This window comes from Misgurnus anguillicaudatus, chromosome 22 (assembly GCF_027580225.2).
Source record: "Misgurnus anguillicaudatus chromosome 22, ASM2758022v2, whole genome shotgun sequence".
Taxonomy (NCBI): Eukaryota; Metazoa; Chordata; class Actinopteri; order Cypriniformes; family Cobitidae; genus Misgurnus; species Misgurnus anguillicaudatus.
The window spans coordinates 6,408,147-6,422,111 of record NC_073358.2 but is presented as its reverse complement, the minus strand read 5'-3'; the positions used below and the strand labels follow the sequence as shown (position 1 = coordinate 6,422,111).

The 13,965-nt window shown below is 36.3% G+C and overlaps 1 protein-coding gene across 1 annotated transcript; it reads right to left on the bottom strand.

Annotated features, from left to right (window-relative positions):
- Positions 1–60: 60 nt before the first annotated feature.
- Positions 61–13,080, bottom strand: nup88 (nucleoporin 88). Its single transcript, XM_055200544.2, has 17 exons — positions 12,732–13,080; positions 12,480–12,649; positions 11,827–11,952; positions 11,639–11,725; positions 10,313–10,480; positions 9,972–10,158; positions 9,730–9,886; positions 9,507–9,605; positions 9,335–9,425; positions 9,125–9,229; positions 8,592–8,744; positions 5,958–6,083; positions 5,373–5,438; positions 4,793–4,873; positions 3,293–3,419; positions 556–674; positions 61–405 (listed from the first exon to the last, which is right to left on the bottom strand). The coding sequence occupies exons 1-17, from the start codon at positions 12,966–12,968 to the stop codon at positions 342–344; spliced, it is 2,163 nt and encodes a 720-aa protein (XP_055056519.1). The 5' UTR covers positions 12,969–13,080; the 3' UTR covers positions 61–341.
- Positions 13,081–13,965: the final 885 nt, after the last annotated feature.

Here is a 13,965-nt window from a genome sequence, read left to right as displayed (position 1 = left end):
ACGATATCCAACACTTCTGTTTGACAACTGATAAATTCTTATATACGCATAAAATACACATTAATGTACAAAATGCTTTATTGTCCATAAGATGTTTACATGGCACTTATTTAAAAAAAAATAGACAAACTGGTTTATACAAAAATGTAAGCTTATTCTTTGAAGATCTTCTGAAACTGCCAAGTTATAGTAAATTACTTTTATTTTGTATTTTAGGCTTGCAAAACTTGAGGGAAACCAAAATGGTCTATTGAGTGAATAATTTGGCTTCTGTTGCTTCCTCCAATGTGATAAAATGAAAGTAATGAGTTTGGCCTTCAACGTCTGCTGACTGTTAGCGTTCAGAAGCTGAATTGATTTTTGATGTCCTTGATCTGCTTCATCATGCCAGCGATGTGTTCTCCACTGCAGGAAATGAAGTAGTTTAGGAATTAATGACAAAACTAAAACATTTTAGCAACCCAAGTATATCAGATTTAGCTTGTTAGTTTCAGCAACAGCTATCTGTTGTAATGCAAAAACATAATCATGCATAATGATTTCCTGTGGACGTACTGTTCCTTGAGGACTCCCTGAACACACTTCCTCTGATGGGCGTTAAGTGCGAGGCTGGATCGAGCCGGAGATGCTCCGCTATTCATCTGTTTCTTCTGGTATTCCTTCTTCATGTTGACCTGACAAAATAAAACCAAACAATGACAACAGGAAAACAACATCCATCTGGTCCACTCTTATGGGGCTTGCACACAAAACGTGAATTAAACGATTTGGACGAAGAGATTACATATGAAGTCAATGCAGCGATGACTTTATATGTAATCTACTGCAAGTTAAAAATATTAATCTCAAACTAAATATTCGCATGACACGAAGTTAAATCCCACGAGTAATCTAGAGCGAGGATTGTGATGGTTCGCGTTTGGTGTTCAAGCAATATTATGGGGGCGTACACACCAAACACAAATTCAACGTTTTGTGTGAGAAGTTTCAATAAAAAGTCAATGCAAAGACGCTAATAGATGCAGACTCATGCGGGGCAATGCGAATGACGCAAATCGGGTGGCGCGATATATATTCGCATCAAATTTGCATTAAATCTTGCAAGTTAAGCGATGCTTCGGTGTGCACGCAGAATTATGGGGTGTACACACTATCATGCAAAGACGCGAATAGACGCAAACTTGCGTGGGACTATGCGAATGACTCAAATCAGGTGGCATGATTGCCGCCAAAAAACACTCACTATTTGGCCTTAAACACGTATTCGTGCCATTTGGAAATATTCAACTCAAGGGAAAAAACAGCATGACACGAATTTAAATTCCGCAAGTAATGCCATGCGTCATGTTCGTTGTGCACGCAGAATTGTGGAGGCAAGCAAAATTATGGGGCGTACACACCAAACGCGAATTCAACTATTTGTGCGAGTAGATTCAATAAAAAGTCAATGCAAAGACGCAAATAGATGTTAATTCATGCGGAGCAATGGGAATGATGCAAATTGGGTGGCGTGATTGACACGAAAACACACGTATTCGCCTCAAACGCGTATTCGAGCAAGAGAAAATTCCATGACACAAGTAAATTCCCGCAGAATTATAGGGCGTACACACCAAACGCGGGTTTAACGATTTGCACGAGTACATTACATGCAAAGACGCAAAAAGACGCAAACTTGCGCGGGACTATGCAAATTACTCAAATCAGGTGGCATGACTGCAGCAAAAACACAAACTATTTGGCCATAAAAACGTCTTGGTGCAAGTTGGAAATATTTAACTCAAGTGAAAAATTTGCATGACACGAACTTCAATCCCGCAAGTAATACAATGCGTCACGTTTGGTGTGCACGCAGAATTGTGGAGGCAAGCAAAATAAAAATAAAAAATGCATTTTCACGCAAGGGAAAAATTTGCTTGACAAAGTTAAATCCCGCAAGTAAAGCGATGCTTTGGTGTGCACATGGAATTATAGAGCGCGTACACACCAAATGCGAATTCAACGATTTGCACAAGATTACATGCAAAGACGTGAATAGATGCAAATTTGCGCAGGGCTATGCAAATGACGCGAATCAGACGGCATAATTGCCGCAAAAACACTCACTATTCAGCCTTAAATACGTGTTCGTGCAAGTTAGAAATATTCAACTCAAAGGAAAAATTAGCATGACACGAATTTAAATCCCGCAAGTAATGCGATGCGTTGCATTCGGTGTGCACACAGAATTATGGGCGTACACACCAAACGCAAATTCAGCGATTTGCACAAGATTACATGCAAAGTCAATGCAAAGACGCAAACAGGCGCAGACTCATGCAGGGCGATGCAAATGACGCAAATCGGGCGCCGTGATTGCCGCGAAAACACTCGCTATTCTGCCTTAAAAACATGTCTTCCCACAACTTGGAAATAATCAATTTTAAAGGAAAAATTAGCATAACACAAATTTAAATCCCAAAAGTAATGCGATGCGTTGTGTTCGGTGTGCACGCACAAATTATGGGGGGAACACACCAAACGTGAATTCAACGATTTGCATGAGTAAATTACAAACAAAGTCAATGCAAAGAGGCAAACAAACGCAAACTGACGCGGGCCGATGCGAATCGGGTGGGGTGATTGCCACGAAAACACTCTACGCTACCCGGCCTTAAACACTGCTTTGCACAAGTTGGAAATATTCAACTCGAGCGAAAAATTCGTATGACACGAAGTTAAATCCTACAAGTAATCTACAGCGAGGACAGCAAAGCTTCGGGTTTGTTGTGTACGCAGCATTAGGAACAAAAGAATGCTAAAAAAAATTATAAAATGATGCTCTTTAAATGATTTAGTTACGAAGAAAAGTATTCATTGTGATTTAAAACACATAATTATGGTCGTGGTTGTTCTGATTATGTCAAGGGTCAAAGGACATACGGGTCACATAAAAATGTAAACATGGTGGATGCAGTGTCCAAAATGGTTCTGGCTAGAGGGGATAAAGCTACGTTCAAATCTCATGAGATGTTGGGTTTAGGGTTAAGATTAGGATAAAAACAGCGGTTCTGGCTAGATGGGATACAGCTATGGCTTAAATCCCATGAAATGCTGGGTTTAGGGTTAGGATCAAAACGGTGCTCATCCGGCGAGATTTGGCTGTAGCTGTATACCTTTTAGTCACAACCATCCAAAATGCATTTATACTACACCCACACATACTATATAAAGTAGTAGATACACGTGAATCAGTGTAAACATCAGACTAAACAAAAAAACAAACCAGTCCTTCGTTGTTACAACAGCTAACCTGTTTAATTCCGTTGTCTAGGTGACGGAGTTGATCGTTAATTGTTTGCAGTTCTTTCCTCATGTCCTTCTCGCTGTCCGACAGCACAGGAAGTTGACTGCGCAGACTTCCCAAAACCTGTTTTACTCTACGCAAACAAAAGCAAACGGTGTCATGACTCACAGCTAATGTTGCTTAAGAGTTACTATAAGAGTTATTTTTTCAGACATGACAACAGTGAATGTAATCACTGCTATCTACACAATGCGTAGGAGCATAACCGTGACATTTGCATGAACATTATTTGACCCATAGCGTAACAAGCCAGCTGTGGGGGCGTTGTTGAATCCAGTAAAGTTTTAGTCACATCCTTCATTAAAAGCTTCTGCTTCACTCATCGATTAACTTCAATCTTTGACATAGACTGAGTTAATATTAAAGATATCAAAATTGTATGGGTGATTCTCACGAAACCATTGAAACACCACGGCACTAATGATTTTAGCTTTAAAATGTGTAATATAGTAACATTAAAAAGCATCAGAATTAACACAATACTGTGTTCTACCTTGCACAATGTGTGATTTCAACATAAGAATTTATAATTGTCAATTTTATCTCATTTTCTGCTGAAATTCTCATTACCGCAATGTGTCCGGATGTGTTTGAACATGCGTTATGTTGTAATTTAATCAAATTAACACAAAAATATTAAGAAAAAAAATAAATGGATGTTTTGCTAGACTACTTTAGATGACAGAATAAATATTTACTGAATATTCATGTATAATAATAATGAAGAAAAATTAGGAAAATGATGTGTCCATGCCTGATGTTCTCATCCTCCGCAACACTTTTTGAGAACAGTTTAAGCACACATACAGAATTTTAATAAGGTTTGATTTTGAGTGACCAAGCACATGGACCAGTTACTTCAAGATGGCTACCAGGTAAGATCATTTTTTTACAGTTAATTTGAAATATTGTCTTGTCAGAATGCTTACTCGACATTTTGATTATCATTACCGCAACAGATGCTTATTAAATGTTAATTTAATTAATAGAAGCATAATACTTTGATTTTAAATGCATGTGCAGAATATCCAAATTATGTTCTTTCAGGTTTGTCATGTCATTTTGAAAATATGTCAGTGTTGATGTTTTCTGACTGTTGCGGTAATGAAATTTTTTAGGACTAATTTTTTAAATTATGTTACAAAAAGTGTTAAATGATAAGTAAAAGTTTTTAAATTAATGTTCCCATTTACTCCAGACTTTGTTTTTCAATGTCTGGTGGGAAAAAAGTAAATTTAAGCAATTTTTACATTTTCATGCTTGACATTTTTAAAACCAAGTTTTCGTGAGAATCACCCGTATAGGATGATGTTATGTAGAAAACAGTTTTCAAAGGCATGGTAACATATTTGGAGTCTAGATTGAGTAGTCCTATTCTTTTTTTTTACTATAGACAACACTTTTTTTCATTGAACTAAATTTCGAAATAGATATGACATAATGAACCTGTTCATGATAGCTTCTTGACGATACTTGGCATCTTCATATTTGTCGGCCAGGCGTTCTGCTGCCTCCCGCAGGCTTTTCCTACAACACACAAACCAACTTTAGCCATCTAACCGTCAACATTAATAACTTGCGTGTGCTGATCCCAAATATACACATTTCTGCATTATCATCATCACTAGGTCTGGCAAACAGACTTATGTAACAAAGTGACGATTTTTATATGTGACCCTGGATCATTAGGATACTTTATTGTAGTTGTCCAAATGACAATATTTGGCCGAGATACAACTATTTGAAAATCTTGAATCTGAGGGTGCAATAAATCGAAATAGTGAGAAAATCGCCAAAGGCGATTTTCTCACTATTTCGATTTATTGCACCCTCAGATTCAAGATTTTCAAATAGTTGTATCTCGGCCAAATATTGTCCTATCCTAACAAGTCATACATCAATTATTTCTGGTGACGTATAAATCTCAATTTCAAAAAATGTATTGTTATCGTTTTTGTGGTCCAAGGTCACATATAACTTGCATATAATGTGTGGTTTCTGTACATGCGATTGTGAATATCATCACCTCTCCTCTCTGCAAAGAGCCAAATCGTCCAATTGCTTCCTCTTCTGTTCGCTCAAGAGCTTCACTCTGAAAAAAATCATTCACATAAAATAGTATAGTATAAAATAGCAATACTAGGGTATGATTACTATATTTATTTATGAAGTAGTCATTTTTAAAGGGGACATATCATGAAAATGTGACTTTTTCCATGTTTAAGTGCTATAATTGGGTCCTATATAATTATCAACCTAGAAAATGTGAAAAAGATCAACCCAGTAACTTCGTTTTGGTAAACCATTCTGTGCAAGCATATGAAAAAATAGATCATTGAAATTTGGCTCCCTTGTGATGTCAGAAGGGGATAACACCGCCCGTTAATCTGCACTATCCAACCATGGCACTGTCATTTAGTGCAGATATCAGCTCATTTGCATTTTAAAGGACACACACAAAAATGGCACATTTTTACTCATACCTACAAAGTGGCAATTTTAACATGTTATAATAAATTATCTATATGGTATTTTGAGCTCAAACTTCACATATGTACTCTGGGGATATTAAAATATATATTTTATCAGTAAACATGTGAATGTGTTGTACCTCCTCTGCATCTCATCGTGAGCCAGGCCCAATTTTAGGATGTACTCCTCTCTGAACACCTGGGTGGCTCTGCTCAACAGCTGCAGACATTCTGAAGGAGGGGGCGAGGAGTCCTTATCACCGGCCCTAAAACACAGAAATTACAAAAAAATTCAGCAACATTATACAAATCTGTCACAGAGGACTCAATTTACACTTTCGGCAGATCCCTTGCAAACCAATTTGGACTGCAATTCAACATTCAGATGATTTTAAAACAGGACACGGTTTTCCTTTCTAAAGCAGGTAGAGATGATACAGCAATATAAAAAAAGTTTTAATTATCTTTTTTATTTTAAAAAACTATGTTTGCGTGACCATCATAGCGCATGCCATTAAAAAGCACCGACCCGATGCCATAAACTCGAGATGCACAAATATATCGGGCAATATCGGTTGATAAAAGCAATTTTCCACACTATTGGCCAATAGTTAAAAACCAGCCGATAGTCAAGGTATATCCTCTCAATCAAAAGAGAACAGGAAAATGCTATGAATTTCAGCTCTGTGAAAAAAAAGTTTAATGTTCATTACATGAATAAATGAAGAGTTTGGTTCCAAAATGCGATAAACGCCTTAAAACAAAAAGTTACTGACAAAATCAGTATTGTATCAGGTCAGTATTAAAAAGTAAATTCTTAATTTTACGCAAAATCCAATATCTGCTGTGTTATTCTGTTATTTTTTCTCCCTTTTATTCTCAAAATGCGATAAACGCCAGTCCTTCTTCTCTGCAGAATGCAATAAATCTGCTTAACCAATCACAGCGCACCATTCCACACATTGTAAACAATAATGGTGGTGCTTTGAATACACACTAGTTTTCTTCATCTACTTTGTACTTTGTGATCAACAAACAAACAAAAACAAAATAATACTTTGTTGGCATTGATAAACCTGTGGTGTTTTTTGTGACGGGAAGAACGTAAGCCATCAAAATCTGATAATTTACGCGAGAGGCACTCGGGCAAAGGAAAAATGCCGGCTGTTGCTTGTTCTCTCGACAGCATAAAGCTTCTGTCACGCTAACACATTGACCCCACATTGAAAAACTTTCAATTATTTGACTCGAAGCCAACGAAAATCGAGCAGGACCAAAACATTTTACTGCTGATCGCTGTCAAAAAAGTTCAGAGACGACGTCCCAAAGATGACAGCTGCAATGACAGTGTTCTTAATATGACAAAGTAAGTGTTTGGATTAATGCCATTAATGTTTATTTTTTAATCAGTGTATACCACTAGTCAACGAAATGAATATAACATGACAAAAATGTATGCACATTTATATATTGATTCAATAGATTTTTTAAAGCATTTTTAACATCATGGATTTATTGCATTTTGAGGGAAAAAAAGTCGTTTTTATAATAAATCTTAAAAAAAATCAAATTACTGATTTGAATTTTTTATGCTATGTGAAAGTTTGTAACAGAAAATAGTGGCTTTCATCTTGTCACTTTTTTTGGTATAGAAAACACGTTTTTACCGAAATTAGTCAAAATAGATTTATTCCGTTTTTACATCCAGAAAATGTAATATTCAGAATGTTGTTAAAGGATTAGTCAATTTTCTTAAAAGAAAAATCCAGATCATTTACTCACCACCATGTCATCCAAAATGTTGATGTCTTTCTTTGTTCAGTCGAGAAGAAATTATGTTTTTGAAAAAAACATTGCAGAATTTTTCTAATTTTAATGGACTTTAATAGAACCCAACATTTAATATTTAACTCAACACTTAACAGTTTTTTTTCAACGGAGTTTCAAAGGACTCTAAACAATCCCAAACGAGGCATAAGGGTCTTATCTAGCAAAACGATTGTCATTTTTGACAATAAAAAAAAACAAATATACACGTTTAAAGCACAACTTCTCGTAGTGTAGATCCGAACGTGAGGCGCCAGCTGACCCCACGCAATACGTCATGACGTCAAGAGGTCACAGAGGACGAACGCGAAACTCCGCCCCAGTGTTTACAAGTGTGTTGAAAGAGGACCGTTCCCATGTTGTTGTATGTCAACTGATACTAATTAATGTCTTTGTGTCAGTTTATTGTTTAAAATGGTCCGCAAATGTGCGTTTTATATATGTGACCTCCCTACGTCACTACACATTTACGTTAGGTCGCGCTGGACCGGACCTTGACGAAAAGTTGTGGTTTAAAAGTATATATTTTCTACTTTTCCCGTCAAAAATGACAACCGTTTCGCTAGATAAGACCCTTATGCCTCGTTTGGGATTGTTTATAGTCCTCTGAAACTCTGTTGAAAAAAACTGTTAAGTGTTGAGTTAAGTATTAAATGTTGGGTTCTATTAAAGTCCATTAAAATTAGAAAAATCCTGCAATGTTTTCTTCAAAAAACATAATTTCTTCTGGACTGAACAAAGAAAGACACCAACATTTTGGATGACATGGTGGTGAGTAAATTATCTGGATTTTTCTTTTAAATAAATGGAATATTCCTTTAATGCAAGTTAACCACCAAACTGTCAGTATCATCATCAGAATTAGCAGATATCAGTCTGAATAATCTCCAAAAAATTTCATATTGATGCATCTCCAAAATAAACCTATAGAAGCAATAACGATTTACCTTAGCACTAATGGGTTGGTCGAATTACGTGCCAAGATGTTGCGAATATGATGCTCAAAGGAGTCCTCAGCCAATCCACGCAGAGGAGAGCTTCCTGACCCCGCCCCTGGACCAGAACACAGCAATGGAGGAGACGGGGGACGAATAGAACTTCTAAAGATGTATAAGGAAACAATATCAATAATGATGAAATGTAAAGTTTTACTAGTAAGTATAGACGGTTTCATTAGAAACAACATAAACAAGCAGCTTTCATGGTCAACACGTAACGTCCGGTAAACTCAGCGAAGAATAAATAACAACAAAGAACTTTAAACGTGGTTTATTTATATAAAAAGCAAAATAAACAACACGTAGATCACATAGGAAACCAAAACATTGGTTATTTTCGACGAGGCAGTTCAATTTAGCAACTAGTCAGACCATTAAAGTTAAGTTCGGACCAGACGCGTATCACGTCAACGCACGTGCGTCTGATGAAACCGTCTATAAACAGCATTCGATTCAATATGCAACAAGTGCTCATTACGTACAGCAAAGGAAGTAAAAGACACTCGTAGTTGCTCATGACACACATCATGGTGGCTCCCAGGGAAAGGTCCGACACGATCCAGAACCCACGAATAGGAGCAGGTAAACTGAGGGGGAATGAAGAATATTAAAATATATCGCCAGAGATCCAAAGTTATAACAAGTATGCCTTCAAAGCCTCCCTTAACTGAGGTGAACATGATTCTCTGTACCTGTTAGCAAGAGGTTTGGTGCACAGGATGTTCTCCACTATGCAGCGCTGTTCTGCCGCCAGCTCCTGTAGACCGTCTTTATCTTCCTCGTCTTTACAGAAAACACACAATACCAATGACAGTACATACAAGTTGGTCTTTACTTAAGGTTATGATGGGGCACATAACTCACCAGACTCCAGAAATTTTTGCAGTTTTTTGAACCAGGTGAGTCCAACACTGTGTACGCCGGCTTCATGGGTGCAGTGATACCTGTGCTGGCACAGAGGGTCTGCAACAAACACCCAGAAATGATAAAAAACCACGATAACATAGCGTCCTTATTTACATATCAGTCCAAAATAGTATACAAGCATATATATAAGCTTTGCAGTGAGGGAGTATGACTGGCTCACCTCGATGCAATCTGATTGGACAGGTGAAGTCTGACTCTACAGGCTCCTCCTCCTCCTCCCCAGCAGCGGCCAGCTTGAGGGTCAGCTCCAGCTCCACACACTCGAACACATATAGTGAAGGCACGGATTCTGCGCCTCTAGACCATCTCTCTACAGCCTGAACACACACAGGGCTTTACTATACAAGAAACATTTTACAGCCCAACTAAGGTGGTGATTTATGAGAATTCTGTCTGACTTACTCCACCGTCCTCCTCGTCCTCTGCTTCCAGTACCACACAGTGGTACAGCGTTCCCGTTTCAGTGGCAATAACCAGGATGTTTGGCACACAGGGCAGGCAGAGCACAGCACACGCGTAATAGCCGTAGTTATCTTCTGCCACCGGGTGCATGGGTAAAGGGCCCAGCGGCTTCCCGAGATTACTGACACTTGGGGATAAAAATAGTAAAATTAATAAAATAATTTTTTAACATTCTTTAGGTTCATCTAAACATGTTCTGGACAGGTTTTGTGAGATTTACACATTTAATATATGTTAAAATATAGTCGTACACGGTTTAAACAGTCATAAGTGTTTGATACCTGTGTGTGAGCGAGATATAGCTCAGATATGTCTCTCCATTTCCATACAGGATGTAGAGCGGGTACACCAGCAGATCTTGTTTCATCCGCATATGACGCGGAGATTCAGCCAGTGGCCCGAAGTCAAACGCCACAGCGGTTTCGCCCAAAGATGCTGCATATGAACGCCTGAACAAGAGAGATCATCTAATGTCACTTTAATAAAGACTGAATGCTTATAATGTCTACAGTATTTTAGTAAATGTGAGTTTTTAACATGAAAGTCAAAAGGAAATAGCATTTTTATGAGGCCTGTCAAACGATTAAACGCATACAAAATAAAAGTCTGTATTTGCATAATATATGTGCGTGTATTGTATGTATTTATTATGTATATATAAATACATACATACATACATACACACACACACATATATATATTTTAAATTTTATATAATTTATATAATATGAAATATATAAAAATATAATTAATCGAATATATATTCACATTGTAACTTTTTCTGAATTCATTCCCCAACATTGACAAGTTATCTCGTTATATTTGCATAAAAAACGTGTCCCTGACCTGATAAGTTTTTATGATAATCTGTAATATTGTTAATATCCACTAGATGGCACACTTACCCAATTTAAACTGAAGCAAAAAAAATGATTTACTAATTTTAAACTCTGTGTATGTTTGGATAATCTTTCTGAATCTGATCAATGCAATTCCTTCACAAAATGCAATTATCAGCTTTTTGCTAAAAAAATATTTTTTGAGAAAGATTTCCATATTTAAGAAAACATATAGATAGGATGACCCCCCCCCCCATTTTGTTTGTTTATTGTTTGCTTGAAAGCAGAGGGTCTGTTCTTTCATTTGATATATTTGTATGTTTATATTTTTAGAAGAAAATATAAGAACTAGGGCTGTCAAAAATACAAAATAAAGTTTGTGTTTTGTGTGTAATTATTATGTATATATAAATACACGCATACATGTATACATTTAAGATTGTTTTATAAGATGGTATAACATACATACATGTTGTGACCAACTTCACATCGTGCGCTTCAAAAAAATAAGTCAATAAGCCGCCATTGATGTAAATGTTTCTTAAATACATACATGCATGTGTGTGTATTTATATACACAAAATAATTACACACAGCGCACACACACATATTATACGCAAAAACAAACTTTTATTTTGTTTGCAATTAATCGCGATTAATCTTTTGACAGCCCTAATTTAAACGTAATAAAATTCAGAATTTTACCATCATCCAACCAAGTAAATTGTTTTTTTTTTGGCTTGGTTGATCAAAAGCTGCCAAACTTACCCTCTTATATGAATACCGCTGTCCTCGTCTAACTGAGAAACACGCAAAACTTTGGCAGGCGTCTGTGGCTCCTTAAGATTATAAAATCTGCAGGAAAAAAAACCCACATCATTTATTTGAAGTTGTTCAGAGACAATATACACTATATTTAAAGCAACTGTTAGTGTCGACAAGTTTATTTAAGGTACCTGATAGTGTTGTCTGAGGTCAGTAAAACTAAATGAGGCTCCTCAGTTTCACTTGGATACCAGGTAGCCTGTCGCAGTGTCACCGATGCAGCACTTGTGAAGAAGCGTTCAGCCACAGGAATAGTCCTGTAAAGAAACAAAAAAAATGTTTTTACTCAAGTAAAAGAAATAGGAATGACAAAGGAATGAACAAAACTTAACACGTTAGATAAATTATAAACATTATCTGTCAAGCATATAGCAAATATAGTGGAATTACTTCATACACCATGACAGTACTTTCGTGGTGCATCCCGAATAATCACTGTCATTTTGATTAAAGCAATCAATACACCACTACTACGTAAGGAATAATTGACGACGGGCCATTGAATTATAAGAAAATAATGCACACCAAGGTGGAAATGCGGCACGACGCGAAGCAGGTGTGCATTATTTTCAAATAATTCAAAGGACCGGAGTCAATCATTCCGCTTATACCACGGTTACCACAAACATTGCTCTGGTGCCTACTTTTAAGACATTTGAAAAGTTAGGTGTGCGGTTTACAGAAAAATAATCAACACCCATAGAACATTTCTCAGCCAATCAGAATGCAGCATTCAACAGACCCGTGGTATAATAGGATAATAAATCATCAGTTCTGTACTGACTTGCAGTTGATCTCCATGCGTCCACCCTCAAACTCTGACTTTTTACCCCAGCGCTGAGGCAGTTCAAGTACAGTCGCTCCACGCTTACCGATGAGAGCCACATGATACTGCGTAGGGCTGATCAGCACCTGACACACCTCAAACAGCGGCGGATTGATGCATAACAAAGTCTGCGGAGAGTGTCGTTTGGTGTTTACATTACACTTAAAAACGTAACTGTTCAAAGCACATACTACATAAACACACACTCACCTGATATTTGGAAGTGTCTAGGTCAGCCCCGGTATTTAGCTGTCGTAGGTTTGTGGTGTAAAACACACTGTCAACACTATCCCATATAAACAGATCGCTGTTCAGGCAGAACGACAGGTTCTTTGCAATTCTTTTGCTAGTAGCTTGAGACTCTAAATGGAGCCTCTCTTGTAATTTCTTAAAGATATCGTGTTTTTTTAGCGCGTCTCTCCACCGCTCTCCCGCGATCGACGCCATGTTTTTCCGTATTGGCGACGAGTGATGTCGTCAGAGAAATCCACCAATAGAATCACACTTCGCGTCTGGGCATTTTTCTGTTGAACTCTGGGATTCGTAGTTCAAAGTCGTAACGCATATTAGTGTAATGTGTAAAAGCACAACTTTTAAACTACCTTGTTAAATTTCATAAAATTATTATTTCATTAATTTATCAGTATTTCGTTATTTTGTTGTTTGTATTGTTTTGAATTTTGTTTAAAACTACTAGGTATTGAAGTTTGAAAGTAAATTATTTTTCTTTTTTATAAAGTTTCACTTAGAATCAGACGTGTATACTACTCAAGTATTTTAGTTACATTATCCAAGCATCTGTGCTTTATCAGAGTGTTTGTCTTGGGAAAAATGTACTTACTTTACTAAAAAATGTTCTAAAGCATAGAATCATACTGTGTATTCCTTTTATATTGCATATTAAAATTGATTTAATACCCAATTACATAAAAATTGTGTACTTTTACTTTCTTAAGTAAAAGTACGAAAGTACTTTTTACTTATAAGTAAAAGTAAAACATTTTTTACTAGATGTTTAATGTACTTAAATATTAAATATAAACCAAAAACTTGAAATTATGAAATGTAGTGGAATAAAAATTTTGATAATATGCTTTGGAATGTATGTTTTCCATAGAAAAACACTAATAAAATACTAATAAAATACTAATATAATACATGAAAATGTACTTTTATGTAGAAAGTAAAAATACTTAAGTAGTTTACACCTCTACTTAGAATCTATCATCTATAAATAATAAAACCTTTGTTATTTGTTTTGTTTACATTTATTGCATTATTTTGTATTACCAGTATGTATACTTAGTATGATTAAAAAAACCAACAACAATCCATTCTTCTGTTTAAACATAAATTGGAGGTTACTTATCGTGCTTTTTTCTTTTTATTGAACTTCAACAAAACAGACATAGTTAAAGCATAATCAAAATTAATAGTTTTTAAT

Excerpts from the sequence above, each read along its gene's own strand:
- nup88 (XM_055200544.2), bottom strand. The coding sequence starts at position 12,968 with ATGGCGTCGATCGCGGGAGAGCGGTGGAGAGACGCGCTAAAAAAACAC. Across the intron at positions 10,159-10,312 it reads TATATCTCGCTCACACACAG|TGTCAGTAATCTCGGGAAGC; the intron begins GTATCAAACACT and ends TTTATCCCCAAG. Across the intron at positions 6,084-8,591 it reads ACCAACCCATTAGTGCTAAG|GGCCGGTGATAAGGACTCCT; the intron begins GTAAATCGTTAT and ends TCTGTGTTTTAG.